Source organism: Asparagus officinalis, chromosome 1, assembly GCF_001876935.1.
Source record: "Asparagus officinalis chromosome 1, Aspof.V1, whole genome shotgun sequence".
Classification (NCBI taxonomy): Eukaryota; Viridiplantae; Streptophyta; class Magnoliopsida; order Asparagales; family Asparagaceae; genus Asparagus; species Asparagus officinalis.
This window is the reverse complement of record NC_033794.1, coordinates 35,627,221-35,644,008: the sequence shown is the minus strand read 5'-3', so window position 1 is coordinate 35,644,008 and position 16,788 is coordinate 35,627,221. Positions and strand designations below refer to the sequence as shown.

General features: G+C 34.1%; 1 protein-coding gene and 1 long non-coding RNA gene across 4 annotated transcripts in view; one reads left to right on the top strand and one right to left on the bottom strand.

Annotated features, from left to right (window-relative positions):
* Positions 8,527-9,566, bottom strand: LOC109842180. 2 transcript variants are annotated; one of them, XR_002247303.1, is made up of 4 exons: positions 9,481-9,566; positions 8,881-8,956; positions 8,687-8,772; positions 8,527-8,586 (listed from the first exon to the last, which is right to left on the bottom strand). It is a non-coding gene; the product is annotated as an uncharacterized LOC109842180 (long non-coding RNA). The 2 variants fall into 2 exon arrangements; XR_002247302.1 differs by having other exon boundaries at positions 8,687-8,956.
* Positions 15,465-16,788, top strand: part of LOC109822693 (14-3-3-like protein D) — a 4,472-nt gene continuing 3,148 nt past the window's right edge. The window contains exons 1-3 of one of the 2 annotated variants that reach the window (XM_020388925.1): positions 15,465-15,646; positions 15,709-15,997; positions 16,067-16,154. In XM_020388925.1, the coding sequence (XP_020244514.1) occupies positions 15,583-15,646; positions 15,709-15,997; positions 16,067-16,154 (441 nt within the window). In that variant the 5' untranslated portion in view covers positions 15,465-15,582. The remainder of the gene's footprint in view (positions 15,647-15,708; positions 15,998-16,066; positions 16,155-16,788) is intronic. The other variant, XM_020388933.1, reaches the window with a different exon arrangement.

Here is a 16,788-nt window from a genome sequence, read left to right as displayed (position 1 = left end):
GTCGAAAATAACAAACTCCCAGTCTCCTAAAACTAACTCAAACAAAGTAAAGATGCAGTCACTTCCATTTCAAGCGCAAGCTAAAATTTTAACCTCAAATCCGATATAAATTACTATAAACAAACAAGAAAATTTTAGGAACAGTATTAAAACAAACAACTTTAGGAACGACAATTAACTTGCTATAATTTAAAGAAGATCCACATAATTTCTTGACATAACGGTAAAATAATTGGCTCAAACATGTAAAATCTCAAGCATCGCATAGTAAACTACAAAGTATAAATAATTAACTTTGTCCATAAAAAGAAGCTATACTAAGAATAAAAGAGAATAAAAGAACTGGTGAATGTCCGAATTTAAATTAGATTTAATTTAGCCTTAATCACAACCTGTAAAATACCAGAACTCGACTCAACTAATCATCAAGTTTGTCAAGGACATCTCTTTGTCATGCGTGGGAATAAAAAAAAACTTCATAATTCAAGTTATGTGAGCCTGTATGTGGTTGAATGCAGTTAATTACGTGTGAATTCTAGGCTTTTGCCAAGGTCTCTCAAAATAAGATGTGTAAGATTGATGATAGAAATGTATACCTATGGATGACCATCAACATACCCATGGCCATGCCCATTCCTCATCATGGACATGTTTATGGGTAATCAGAATCCAGGTAAGTTCCACTAATTTCTCCTTAAAGATTCTACCTTTTTCTCAAATTAAAAAAATTCACAAAAAATAACAATTGAATTTTTACCTAATGAAAAATTCGGACAACCCTCGACCTGGAGTCCACCCGTTTAACAGCCCAAGAGAAGCTCAGCAAGCTAGGAAATCCAAGAAACAGAGTGCTTATACAAATAAATTTCAAAATCATTGAACTTACATTCTAATCTCGCTATAACTGCTATTCGAATATTGAAACTCTCGTTCCTTGAAACTGTAGGAAATCGAGAAGTAGGGAAAAATTAGAACAAAATGAGAGGAATGAAGAACAAAAAGGTGAGATGGTGAATTGAACAGAACTAACGATTCAAATCATACGTAAAATTCGTTTGAAATTTAAAAAGCATAGGTAAAATTTAGAAATACCTTCTTCAATGAAATTCTTCATGATCCTAACCGATGCTAAAATTCTAAGAACTGAGGAGATGATGGCGGAGGCGTGGCATTGATGATTAGAAAAATAATACTCATCTTTGTAAATTGATGACTTAAGATCGTGGGACGGCGTAGCCGATGAACTGAGAAGATGGGTTGAGAAGAAGGGTAACCGATGAACTGGTGGACAGAGAGAAAGGCGTAACCGACGGAAATCTTAGGGCTTTGGATTTCCGATGATGATGATGAAATCTGTTTAATGGTTATAAGGATAAGCTTGGTATATTTAAATTGGTTGAAGGTTAATTTGGGGAGGGAAAAGTTTTTCATGAACTCGCTCCTTTAAAGGGTAGATGATATAGGTTTGATAGAATATTTCAAAAAAAAACATTTCTAAGGAGTTTACACCAATATAGCTTATAAATTCTGCTTTAATGAGCTATCATTGTCTTATACAGAGAATTAGGGTTGTCCATCCGACCCGGCCCAAAAAACCGTGTCCGGGCCAGGCAAAATCGAAGCCCAGACCCGGGCCCGGTTGCCCTGGGCCTGAGCGGGCCTGGCTCTGGGCCAGCCTGGTTTTTTTATTTTAAAAAGATTTATCTCTTTAAATTTTCAATTATACATAAAAAATTTTACACAAAATTTTAATAAAAAACAATAACATTATTAATCACTTGAATTACATATATTACAAATACAAAAAATTATAAAAATAAAAGATGATAAAATAACTTCTTTATTAATAATTAATAAATTATTTACAAGTATAAATTTATTTCGGAATTCGTCGCATCACAATAGATGAGTACATCCCAACTAGGTTGGTACCTACTCATCTATATCACTATCATTTGTAATTGTTTTAAAAATAATTTATTAAAAATTTTTAGCTAAGAAATAAAAATTAGAATTTGATAAATATTGTTTAATCTTTATATCTATTTGTTAGTCCCAACTCTTCAAATTTATCTTCAATTCCAGCCAACCGATCGATACCTTGCGTTCTCTTCTCGTACCTCCACCAATCTTGTAAACACATCACCACCTGTATAGTTTACAGATCTAATGATGTCCTATGGTCGTCGATCAAACGTTCTGTTGTGCTAAAGGTAGATTCCGAAGCTACCGTCGAAACTTGCACTATTAGTAAGTCACGAACCATGGTGGAAAGTATAGGATATGAAACTGATCCATATACTCTCCACCATTGTAAAATATCTAAATTATTATTTTGACATTTAACTAAAAAAGCATATAAATATTCATCTATTTCAGACACCTCCAATGATGATCCAAGTCCAGATTCACTAGTTAGCTCAGCTACCATTGGATACCTATCAAAACTTACACTTTTACCTCGACTTGTACTCGAAGAAGCCGTAAGTGTAGACTGCTGTGCAGCTACACCATGTTTAGTTGCATACTTATCATATAAGGTTTGAATAATTTCTAACAGCATTATGATAAGAAGTAGCAGTAAGGGTGGATCCATTATCTAAGTCTATAACTTGATTACCATACAGTGAATTTAACAACTTCGAAGACCAATATCCTTCAAACACATATCACTAAGAACCCTTAAACAAAAAATTGTATGAATAGGCCTAAAATACTTATTAAATTTGCCTTTAATTTGAAAAATTATATCTCTAAAAGTTTCATCCATACGATATTTACCAAAAAAATTTTAAATATTTAAAATTTGTAAAGCAGCTAAAGTAATGGTTGGATAATAATAGTCAGATAATAACATTGTAGCATCATAAAAAACTTGTAACATCTCTTTTAAAATACTTATAATTGTTCATTCATCTTCAGTTGTTCCATAAGTGCTACCATAGCTAGAAATAGAAGAATAATAAGCAATAAAATCATTTATAATTTCTTTATATTCTATTGCTACACTTAACATTGCATAGGTGGAATTCCACCTATGGTCAACATCTTTTAAAATTAGTCTGAGCTTTATATTTTTTCTTTTACAGAATTGTTTTCATCTTTTAATTCTTTGTTCAGAAGTATTATGCATATAAGTTACCGTCCTAACCTTTTCTATCATCGGTTTAATTTTAGTAAATGCACTTTGAACAATTAAATTTAAAATATGATATATACATCTAATATGAAAAACATCACCATGACATGGCAACGATAGAGATGTTTTGATAAAATCAACAACTACATTATTATTTTTTGTATTATCTAGTGAAAAAAATATTCTTTATGAAATTTCTAATTTCATAAGTTCTTTAATTATTAAATTTGCAACATTAATACTAGTATATGACTCTTTAATTGCAATAAAGGAAATAACTCTTTTAAACATTTGCTAATTTTTATCAATCCAGTGTGCTATGATACATAAATAACATGTTTGTGCTCTAGATATCCAAACATCAGAAGTTAAAGAAAATTTACGGTTTAAACTTTAAAAATAAGAAATTATTTTTACTTGTTCATCCTAAATATTTTAAAATATCATGTTGATAAATTTGACGAGAAAATTTTTTAAATACGGGGTAAAAACCATCTCTAAATAAATCTTCAAATTCATCATCTTCTACTAATTTAAAATAAAGATTTTTAAGAATGATAAACCTGATGACACATTTCGTAGCACGGGTTGCGTCATAATTCCAACTACCGAGACTACCAGAAGATGAGGATTGAGAGATCATAGATTGTCGGATATCACCTTGAAGCGTCTAGCCTTTGTTGTGTTTATCTAAATGGCGTTTGAGGTGGTTGGTGCCGCTCTTATGATGAGCTTGGAAAATCTTCCCGTACAATGCACACTTAGCCTTCTAGGTGAGTATCCTACCATGTTCATCCTTGATGACGTCTATCTTCTAAAAAAAATTCCACACATCGGATCTCGGCCTTTTAGGAGCTCTTGGTGTAGAATTGTCGCCACCAGATCCGGGATTAACATTGCTAGGATTGGTAGGAGTAGCTGTAGTAGGAGGGCTCATTTTAAGATCGGGAGATAGGTTTTGCTCTTCATAATCAGATCCGAAAGCCATTTGATTGAAGAATTAGAGAGCTAAAACGATTATTAGAGAGTATAAGAGAGTATAAGAGTGTATAAGAGAGTATTAGAGAGAAGTAGATGAGTTTTGGTGTGAGAAAAATAAATGAAACCCCATCTCTATTTATAGAGGTAGCCCTCTAGTCAAATGACTAAATACCCTCATTTTGACCGTTTTTTAGGCAAAACGGCTAAAATAGCTGTTATGACCGGGCTGGGCCGGGTCAGCTCGGCCAAAACGATCACAAATGTGACCGTTAATGCCTGGTCGGGTCGGCCGGCTTTTACCCGCAACGGTCACCTTAGGTGACCGTTGCAGTTGGCGGGTACCGGCGCTCGGGCGCCGAGAAGGCGGCACGTACCGCTGACAGAACCGTCTGGCCCGGGCCGGTGGGCTAAATGGACAGGCCTACAGAGAACAACTTCTTGCCTAACGATGCACATGTAGTTAAGCCAATGTGTTGAGATTAGTCTTTTGCTTTTAGAAGAACCTTTTTGTGTATGTATAATTTTATTCCTCAATTATCAAAAGCAAGCATTAATTGCAGAAGCCCTCCTGAAATTGTTGGGAGCGGCAGTAAACCCCACAACTTTTATTTATTCCCCTAACCCCATTAACTTTAGAAGTTATTGCACGTAACTCCTCTAAACTTATTTATTTTACTAAATCTTACATCAAAATTTACCTTCGAAATCTCATATTAGCATTGTCAACTCTAACGTATCAGTCATTAAGCACATGACAAAAAAAAGAAGCAAATTAACAAAACCAAGCAAGTTATTTTTTTTTCCCCTCCTGCAATATTGTTGCTAAGCTAGACTTAACCTATATTCACAATCAAGAATCAATCGAAGTGAAGTAGTCTGTCTGTAAAGAAAAAGGGAAAAAGAAAAGAAAAGAATTGAATTAGTACAGAACCATAACTGCATTGATATCCATTGACCTTCACCAAATTAACCACAAATGAAAAGGATACTATACATAACAACCAAAACTTTTTCCCCCCTTACCATGCTCAACCATCTCTTTTTATACAACTAAAATGACACACAGACACACACACGCACACATGAGACAATGATAAGAAATATGGATTGTTAGTCAATTTCGTTGTGTGAGGAGAAGAGGGGGCGGGGTTGGGATTTTATAGGAATTGTAGTGAAATATATGGAAGTTGAAAGTTGAAAGACTTCATAATTAATTAACTGGAGGCATCTAAATTTTTTTATTATCACTGTAACACACTTATGAGAGAAAATGCAGTGTTCGTCACAGAAACTGAAGACTTTATAGAAAATAATGAATAGTTAGTGGGGAGTAAATGCATAGGGGAGGGTTTGATTGAAGTTTAATGAGTAATTCAGTACCTCATACAACTATGTGAAAGGTTAAAGGGTTAACAAACCATTTGCACTAACCCAGAGTAAAATAATTATAATTAACTCGTCCAAATAATTTCTGGTTATTACTCCTATGCCATTGAACGTATGATGAAATAATTGAAGCCAAAGAGTTATTGTTGAGGGCAAGTCTGGGAAAAAAGTTTAACATGCTCTACACTTTTAAAACAGTGTGTGCGCGTATAGATTAGATTGGATTGAGTAATATAATAATAATAATAATAATAATAATAATAATAATAATAATAATAATAATAATAATAATAATATAGGTTGTTATCTATTCCTTTATACAAAAGGGAGAATAAAAGAACCACTATTCATGCTACAGTAAATAATACAGTGAATTTACTGTAGTGATAAAACTGTGACTAACTACCAATCCCCAGCTATTGCACTGTAGCTAACAGCCTATCCCCAGTTGAAAAAATTCTCCAACTTACAAAATTAATGAAAGCAAGCTCATGAATTAATGACACCAAGCTCATGTTCACGCAACATCACCCAAATTTTACAACTTGTAAAATTAATCAAACTTGAGCAGCAATCTCTCAATATTCTCCAGCTTACAAAATTAATCAAACCAAGCTCATGTTCACCCATATATTTTTTTCAAAATTCCCCAGTTGACAAAATTCTTCAACTTACAAAATTAATGAAAGCAAGCCCATGAATTAATGACACCAAGCTCATGTTCAAGCAACATCACCCAAATTTTACAACTTCAAAATCAATCAAACTTGAGCAGTAATCTCTCAATATTCTCCAGCTTACAAAATTAATCAAACCAAGCTCATGTTCACCCATATATTTTTTCAAAATTTCCCAGTTGACAAAATTCTCCAACTTACAAAATTAATGAAAGCAAGCCCCTGCTTTGCATGACACCAAGCTCATGTTCACGCAACATCACCCAAATTTTACAACTTGCAAAATCAATCCAACTTGGCAGCAATCTCTCAATATTCTCCAGCTTACAAAATTAATCAAACCAAGCTCATGTTCACCCATATATTTTTTATGGGCCCCACATATTCAATCAAACTTGAGTTGCCACGTCATTTTGTGGGCCCCACATATTCTGCTTACAACTTGAGTTGCCACGTCATTTTGTGGGCCCCACATATTCTGCTTACAAAATTACCCTGCTCACACCTCATATACATTAACATGGATAAACCAAAAAAAAGAGGAGGGAGCGGCAATATGTGAAAAAAAGTTAATCAAAGTTGATAAATACCTCTTCAAAACCTGGAGTTGCTACAGGTTTTTGAGGGTCCCACATATTCCTTTGTGTGTGCATCAAACTTGAGCGGCAATCTGGGAAAATTCTCCAGCTTACAAAAATTTTGAAAAAACCACCAAAATTTTGAATGCAAACTCTCTTCAAACAAGCTGTGAAAAAAGCGGCAATCTGAAAAAAAACTCTCTCTCTCTCTCTCTCTCTAAAATCTTTTCTTATTCCAACAATCTCAAAATAACCTCTTGCTTTGGGTGAGTTTTTTTACCCTTTCTCAATTTTCTTCAACATGTTCTTCAAATAGCAAGTTTTATGTGATCTTAGGTCACTATTATTTGATTATTTTTTGATTAAGTCAGTATTTCCCACATTTATGATTTATGACTCATTTCTGCCTATATACATCACATTTTTCATATCAAACTCACTTTTTAAAGCATTTATGATGACCCACTTCATCACAACATTAATTCATCATATTTATTTCATATTTCTTACCATTTACCCAAATAAAGATCATACATTAGTTTAACTAGCTTCTCAAGCAATGTATATTTTCCTCTTAGTTGCATGTTTAAATTTTATTTCAAGTACCGGACCTAAATTATGCTTTTTTTTTGTTTCAATTATAGAAGTGGAAAACGCTTCTGGAATCAACTCTGAAGTCATACTGTAAGTATACTATGCTCCTTTCAGTATATTTGTCTTTACATTATTGGAGATCTTTGTTCCTTAATTCATGTATATATATTTCTAGCATATTAACTTATTGAATATTAATTTGACTCTGATATAACATGTACACAATTTATAGAGTATCATGATTCAAAGTAAGTTAGTTATAAACTGAAAATATTTTCAGTTTTCTATATCTTATTATTTCTATTTGTGGTATCTATCCACCAATTTAACACAACTTTTTGAGCATATGTGGAATGTATACTGCACATCTTTTGGAGCATAAATGGAGAATATAAGTATATATATGCAAGTGAACAAGGTAACTTACCACACATCTTTCTGAGCATATATGGAATGTATGCTACCATTTACCAGAAAATCTCTTTCGGAGAATATTTCAATTCGTACTTTCGGAGAAATCTCTTTCAGAGCATATATGGAGAATATAAGTAGCAGCTCAATGGATGTTAGTTCTTTCACATCACCTTCATCTCCGAAGCTCATTGACAGAATAACAGGTAACAGTCTTTATATAAACATATGCCCAATTTAATAGTTAATAGAAATCTACTGCAATAACCTTAAATTATTGAAATTATTACCTACAGAGTTGAATTCGTTGGAATCACAGATCATTGACTTCACCAATCAAAGTGAGAAAGTACTCCCTCTTTGTTGACGCACTACGACTTTGACAAACTTCTATTCCTTAACACTAACTACCCATCATCTGTTTTCAGCTCTTCGATCCTATAATAACAAAGAGAGACGAGTTAAGAGGAAAGTTATTCATAGAGATAATGGCACCTGTAGCACTACTTCCTTTGAGGATACATCCCCGGTTATTATCAAGCGTACAAGGATGGAACAAATATCATATGATTCATCATTCGACGATTCTCACGTGCAAATGGAAGATAATGTACAACCTGTTACAAACAATAACCAATCTAATTCGGTTATTCTTAGCAACAAAGGAAGGAGAAAAGGCAAACAAATAAATGAGAAAGGTATAACTTCCTTACATTATTTTCATGTCAAATAATTGTACCTGTTTCCTTGCCTCATATGTTGTTGACATTGATATTGTCATTTGTTGTATAACATTGCTATTTGTTGTGTACTTCTAGGTCTGTACAATGATATACACAATGTGGGATCACCAACTTTTATTTGCGAACATTGTGATGCGATGCTTTGGTATGAAGAAAGAGCTGAGAAATCAAAGAGACCTGAAAATCCAGCTTTCTCATTATGCTGTCGAAAAGGCTCTGTCAAATTTCCTCTCCTCACGCATCCTCCCACCTTTCTCTGGAATCTGTTAACCGGTCAGGATAGCAGAAGCAATAAATTTAAAGAAAATATCAGAAGTTATAACTCAATCTTTGCATTTACTTCCTCAGGCGGGACAATTGACAATACATACAATAATGGAGGTGGGCCTTATTGTTTCTGTCTAAATGGACAAAACCATCACAGAATAGGTTCTTTGAGACCAGTCCCTGGAAATATCCCAAAATTCTGTCAGCTCTACATTTATGATACAGATAATGAATTAGAAAATCGTATGAACGCGTTAAATATGTTAGATTCATGTAATGAATTGGTTAAATGCTTTCGAATGGTGAGGGATAGAGTAAAGAAAGATAGTTTAATTCCTATCAAATTGATCATAAAGGCAGCCCGAAGCGGTGATGGCCGACATCAAAACATGCCAACCGCAGGGGAGATTGCTGGCCTAATTGTCGGAAACATCAAAGATACGATTGGCATTCGAGACATTGTCGTTGATGATCGTAAATTAGGATTAACAAGGATAAGTGATCTCCATCCAAGTTTTATGGCAATGCAATATCCCCTACTTTTTCCATATGGAGAGGATGGTTTTAGACTTGGCGTGGAACTTAATCAAAACACCAACAATGCTCAGAAAAAAAAGATATGGAGAGGATGGTTTTAGACTTGGCGTGGAACTTAATCAAAACACCAACAATGCTCAGAAAAAAAAAGAAAAGAAGTTACATACATGGAGTACGCTTCATTTCGTTTGCAGCAGCGTCAGACTGAGGCACATACATTACTCTTATCGGGGAAACTATTACAAACTTACATTGTGGATCTCATGACGTGCATTGAGGAGGAAAGACTTCATTGGGTTAAAGTTAATCAGTCAAAGATCCGTGCGGAGTTATACTGTGGTATCAAGGATGCACTACATAGAGGAGATACTGAAGGTGCACAAGTAGGTAAGAGAATTGTTCTACCTTCCTCTTTCACTGGCGGACCACGTTATATGACCCAAAATTACCAAGATGCAATAGCTCTTTGCCGTGTTATGGGAAACCCTGATCTTTTCATCACGGTAATATCAAATCCAAAGTGGAATGAAATTCTTGAATTTCTCAGAAATAATGGCGGACAGAGACTTGATGAAAGACCAGATATCGTCGCAAGAGTGTTCAAGATCAAACTAGATTCATTGATGGAGGATCTTCAAAAGAATAATCATTTTGGAAAGTGTATAGCAGGTATGATTTAATTTATCATATTTACATATCTGAGCATTCATATATAGATGTAATCACTTTTTAATGTGATCATCCAATAGTTTAATTAGCTTCTCAAACAAAGTGTACTTTCCTCTTGGTTACATGCTTAAATTTACTTTTAAGTACCAGAGGTAAAGCTTACACCATTTGTAAGTAATAATTTTTATAATATGAGAAAAAAGTAGTTAATATCAATTACAATGTCTGAAGTAAAACAATGAAGCAGACACACACTATGATTGTGAGCAAAGGCACGTATATATCTTCACTTTTTGGTTTATGAAATAAATTCTTCAACTAAAAAAAAGGCAAGTCAGGTACCTGATCATGAACCAATTTTATTAATCATTTTGGAAAGTGTATAGCAAGCCCAATTTAATTTATCATATTTACATCTCCTATCATTCAGATATAGATGTAATCACATTTTAATGAAATAAATCCACCAGAATATCACTGTAATAAAAGCATATAAGCTCCTAGACACATGTTTAAATTTTTTGGAAGATAAAGATGCACAAAAAATATATAACAGGTCACACACAATGTATATGGATAAGTAACAAAACGCCAAGCGATTCTGGTATGATTTAATTAGTCTAATAGAAGAAAATATTACTAATTATGATAGCAAGCAAAGTGAATATTGAATGTTCTTATCCACAATCCAAAATTGTGATCATGATGATGTACCAGCATTGTTGATACAAAAGGAAACATTTCAATGGCAGATGGGGCTGTAAAGGGATCAGATTCAGTTCAGATCTATGCAAGACTTGAATATGAATCCGTGTAAAACGAATATCTTAGCCGAATCCGATCCTAACCTCAATAAGAAATCAGGTCAAATTCTGATTCTGGTTCCGGATCAGACCATTTCCATTTAAGTGTTCATCTATTCTTTATTAAATTTAAGCGAGTACTCGGATCTAAATGTTCATTCGACCCAAATTCAATTTTAATTTAATAATCTAAATCTAAATCCGGCCAGGATATGGTTTCAGTCATAATTTCAAATTTGAATCAGATGTTATATTTGAAAATCAAACTGCGGTTTTGACTAATATTTACAGCACTACAAAAAGAAATCTCTTGCCCTTCATTAATCATTAAAGAAGTAATACCCTTTAGATATAAAAGTATATTGGGATATATAAAAGGTCATACAAAATGAAAACTTTAATAAGCAAGGAAAACTATAATAAAGGAAAGTCTTATGAAAGAAACGCATACAAATTTCGTGTTAAAAAAAGCCACAAGGGTCTCATCACTTAGGGTGGCATCTGATGCATAGATTTGTCTTGGTCCTGCTTATTCAAAGTGGCCTGAGAGGTTTTGTTACTTATCCATATATATTTTTACAATATTGTGTATAGTGAGATGTATTTATCCAGATGTATTTACTCAAGCAGTTCCCTGCCTTTAGTATGAAAAAAACACACAAAAGAGAGTTAAGACTTCAAATTTGAACTAACAATGCTCATCTTAAGCAGGTATGATTTCATTGAGCAACTTATAGGCTATTAATATATATGCCCAATTTAATTTACAGATTTCACCAACTTAGTGCACACACTCAATAGGATTCTAAGCGAGGAAAAACAACAAGTTATCTGACTACATGATAAAACAAGTTCTGTCAATTATAAAAGCTACATGATAAAACCAATTCTTTCAACTATGTATGATTAAACTCATAAGCTACAAAATAGCACCAATTCCTACTAAAATTAGAACTAAACAAGCTCGAATTCATCAACAAAATCTATGAGGACTTACTAGGGCTCAGGATAAAAATAGATTGGTCATAAAAGATTACCTCTCTCATAAAACTATGATGATGCAATGTAGGCTGCTATTATGAGGGATTACATCACCCAAACATTGTAATCTCAATGTAGGTTGCAATCAACATAGAATTGCCTCGCCTAAACATTACATAATTAATTAAAATAGGATGCATTCTCAGTTTGTTATCATCATCACTGCCCATCTAAAAAAACATATACCAAAAGAACACATACCAGAATTGAGTACCAAAGAAAGCCATCTGTCAATTGTCATTAAGTTCAAACTGGCCATTATATACCACAATAAGCCAACAACCAATACCTCAATGTAAGCACAAAAAGCCAACAATAAAAATTAGCAACAAGAATCAATAAAGCCTTTTATTTTGTAGTTATAACTGATATTTTCCTTTCCTCAAAACATCAAAAAAATTAAGAATGTACATCCAAACTATTCATGCTACCCGGTCACGCTAAATGGTGGATGCACTAGAACAAATAAACTTAATGATAATAGAATAAGTTTTTTTATCATTTGAATTCATCATTGTATACTAAAATGCATATGTATTGGTTTCTTGACAGCGGTATATACAAAGTAATTAAAATTAACTATGTCCCACGATTATGACAATGAAACAACACAAAGTAATTAAAATACACTAATTAAAAACTTACCAGCGTTGATCACTTAAAGGTGATTTTATACTCAAAATATATTCAACCTGATCAAGCTTTCATTTTAACTTATGCATGCAATTCTTTCCTTGCGATAATTTTCTTGCAAAGCTCGCACCTCTTATAGCTATTTTTGCAGCAGTTAAGAAGAAAGTATAGCTATTTGCAGCAGTTAAGAAGAAAGATCTATACTGCCTCAAATTTACACAAGCAGTTCCTTGCCTTTAGTATGAAGAAAAAGCCACAAAAGAGAGTTAGTTAAAACTTCAAATTGGACTAACAACACTCATCTTAAACAAGCAATTTAAATGAGCAACTTATAGGCAATATATATATCCCAATATTATTTACAGATTTCAACAAATTATTGCATCCACAGACAATAGGATTTTAAGAGGGAAAACATCAACTTATAACATTAAACTCATAAACTTCATGAGAAAATAGAGTGAGGGAAAACATCAACTTATAACATTAAACTCATAAACTTCATGAGAAAATAGAGTGCTTAAAACATAACTTTTGTGAAACATAACATTTGAATTAATCATGAGAAAATAGAGTGCTTAAAACATAACTTTTGTGAAACATAACATTTGAATTAATAAATTATGAACTATCTATAGTACTGATAATAAATTTTTCATCATACATGTAGGAATACTCACAGTGAGAACAACTTATGAAGGCTTCGGAAGAAACAATTTATGATGTTGTATATTTCAAAGCTCTACGAACTTCACAGGTAATACAAATCTATCAATTTATGAAAATTATAAAGTTATTGTTGCTGACTACATGATAAAACAAGTTCTGTCAATTATAAAAGCTACATGATAAAACCAATTCTTTCAACTATGTATGATTAAACTCATAAGCTACAAAATAGCACCAATTCCTACTAAAATTAGAACTAAACAAGCTCGAATTCATCACCAAAATCTATGAGGACTTACTAGGGCTCAGGATAAAAATAGATTGGTCATAAAAGATTACCTCTCCTATAAAACTATGATGCAATGTAGGCTGCTATTATGAGGGATTACATCACCCAAACATTGTAATATCAATATAGGTTGCAATCCACACAGAATTGCCTCGCCTAAACATTACATAATTAATTAAAATAGTATGCATTCTCAGTTTGTTATCATCATCACTGCCCATCTAAAAAACATATATCAAAAGAACACATACCAGAATTGAGTACCAAAGAAAGCCATCTGTCATTAAATTCAAACTGACCATTATATACCACAATAAGCCAACAACCAATACCACAATGTAAGCACAAAAAACCAACAATAAAAATTAGCAGCAAGAATCAATAAAGCAAAAACCCAAAATCTAACGAAAGGGAACATCATGCAGAAATTATACCTGTAATTATTCATCAATAAAGCAAAAACCTGTAATTATACCTGTAATTAGCAACAAGAATCAATAAAGCAAAAACCTGTAATTATACCTGTAATTATTCATCAACTAATCAACGAAAGGGAACATCATGCAGAAATTATACCTATAATTTCCGAAATCTAACAAATCAAGCAAAAACCCGTCGATTTCCCCTAAGAAAGGCAGGGATTTTCGCAAAGGCAACAAAAAATAAAACAAAATTCGAGGGAGGAGTCGACGAAATTCCAGGGAGGAATAGATGACGAGATTCGAGAGAAGTCGACGATGAAATTCAAGGGAGAAATCGACGACGAAATTCGCGGGACGACGAGCTACGACGCAACAAGATTCGAAGGATGAGCTTTGAGGGAGGAGTGAGCAACCAGCTTCGAGGGAGAACAATGAATACCCGAGCTCTAGAATCCACTTGGAGTCACGGATCTGAAGGAGAGAGAAAGAAGAGAGAGGAGCTCATCTACTTGGAGTTAGATCTGAAAGTGGGGGGGAGAGGGAGAGGAGAGACGAACCGATCAGATCTGGAGGACGAGGTGAGGGGAGAGAGAGAAAGAGAGGAGAGAGCAGGCGATCAGATCTGGCTGGAGGAGGCTGATAGAACGAAGAAGAAAAGTGAAACCCTAGCTCTAGAATCCTCTCTCTTAGCTATTTATATGGATAGCCTTTGTAAATAAAATTTTAGAGAAGTAATATTTACAATAAATTAAATTAATAGGACTAAAATGCAAAAACTAATCGAATAGTTAATGGACTTCCGAAACAAACATACATTTTGTTAAATTCTATTCATTTATAAGCGGAATACTAAAAATTATTTGTTTAGTACTAAATGAACTACCGAACCGAACTTGATCGAATATCTAGACGAATAATAACCGTCATAAGACTATTTATATATCGGGAAGAAGTGGTAAAAATAATTTTGATGGGTAATATTTGCAACAAGTTTAATTTATAGGATTAACATAAAAAGGTTATCGAATAGTTAATAATCACTCTGATCGAATATAACTTTAGTTAAATTCTATTTGTTTGTAAGTTGAATATTGAAAATAATCATTTAGTATTAAATGAACAGTCGGATCGAATATGACCGAATATCTGGACGGAGATTAAGCGAATTGTTTATTATATTTGGTTTGTTTCCACCCCTAACCATCATATACTGCTTTGAATTATTCCTCAACGCAAGCCTCAAATTAATCTGAATAATCATCAATGTAGACGAATGTATAAGCGTCAGATCACAAAAATTTTGGTAACATAAATTTTAAATTTTAAGAATATAATAATCAAATCAAATATATTAAAACTTAAAAAGACGCAAATTTAAAATACAATGATAAAAAAATAAACGGCCGCACGGGGTCCATACTAGTTAGGGTAATACAAGAAATTATTTCTCCTGTTCAATTGTAAATTCAAGGCCAAATTTATCCCAACCACAGTTGCCACATAGAACCAACCACCATCCTACAAAAATCCCCGACCAGCCCATCATCCAACGGTCAATGATCACCACCCTCACAAATCCTACCGTTAATCTGATATCCTATAAATTCTGGCGGCCGTCCATCCTCCACTTAAAATCCATCTCCCCCCAACCCCAACACCCTTTTTCTTTTCTCCTCTTTCTGCCTCTGAAGCACTCGAATCTCAAACCCTAATCGAGCCAGATCCGCTCAGATCTGATCTCCGATGGCGTCGAGAGAGGGATACGTCTACATCGCCAAGCTCGCGGAGCAAGCCGAGCGCTACGACGGTAAGATCTCTTGATTCAGGTCTAGGGTTAGGGTTTTGGTCTGATCCGTCAGATTTCCGCAGAGATGGTTGAAGCTATGAAGAACGTAGCGAAGCTCGACGTGGAGCTCACCGTAGAGGAGCGGAACCTGCTCTCCGTCGGCTACAAGAACGTCTCGTGGAGGATCGTGTCATCGATCGAGCAGAAGGAGGAGGCGAAGGGGAACGAGAACCACGTTAAGAAGATCAAGGAGTATAGGCATAAGGTGGAGTCGGAGCTCTCGAACATTTGTCATGATATTATGACCGTAATTGATGAGCATCTGATCCCGTCGTCGACAGCTGGGGAGTCTTCAGTCTTTTATTACAAGATGTGCGTTAGATCTTTAGATCTGAGGTTGTTTTTGGGTTGGATTTGATTGATGTTGGGGGTTTGTTGCAGGAAAGGTGATTATTATCGGTATCTGGCGGAGTTCAAGACTGGAAATGAGAGAAAAGAAGCTGCTGATCAGTCACTCAAGGCGTACGAGGTATCACATTTCCAAATTTGGGTAGTTTTTTTTTAAATAACTTTTTTTTGGGCTGATCTGCTTTAGGTAACTGTAATTTTCTGGGTCTAAAAGGTACTGGATTTGATTGCCTTGTGCAAATAAGAGCTTGTTCACGATATGAGATTACATATATACGCTCCTATGCGCTCATTTTCTCTGTGAGAAAATTAAAGGTGTTGATCGTGTTAGCAAATGTAGGTTGCTGCACGTTCATTCAAATCAATTGGCCAAATGAGCAATCATGATGCACTTGAGACTGTTAACTGCTGTTCTTTGTGAATGTTTTATTACGCTTGAAATGACTTTAAATCAATTGGCCAAATGGGCAATTATGTTACGCTTGAGCTTGCAGCTGCAAAGTTATGCTTAGGTTGTCTGTAATTTCCCATCTTAAAAGAAGCCTCCTTACAAGATAAACATGTTCCTTGGATTTTCAACTTTTTCAACTTAATATATTTCAAGCAAGTAAAGCAAGCTGGAAGCTGAACTATTCTTTTTTCTATTTGAAGGTATTTGCTTGTATTCTTATGTTTCCATGTTTTGTCTCTCACTACCAGACTGAGATCCAATTTTTTTTATAGTGTCTTTAAGGATAATTCATTCCTTTTCATGT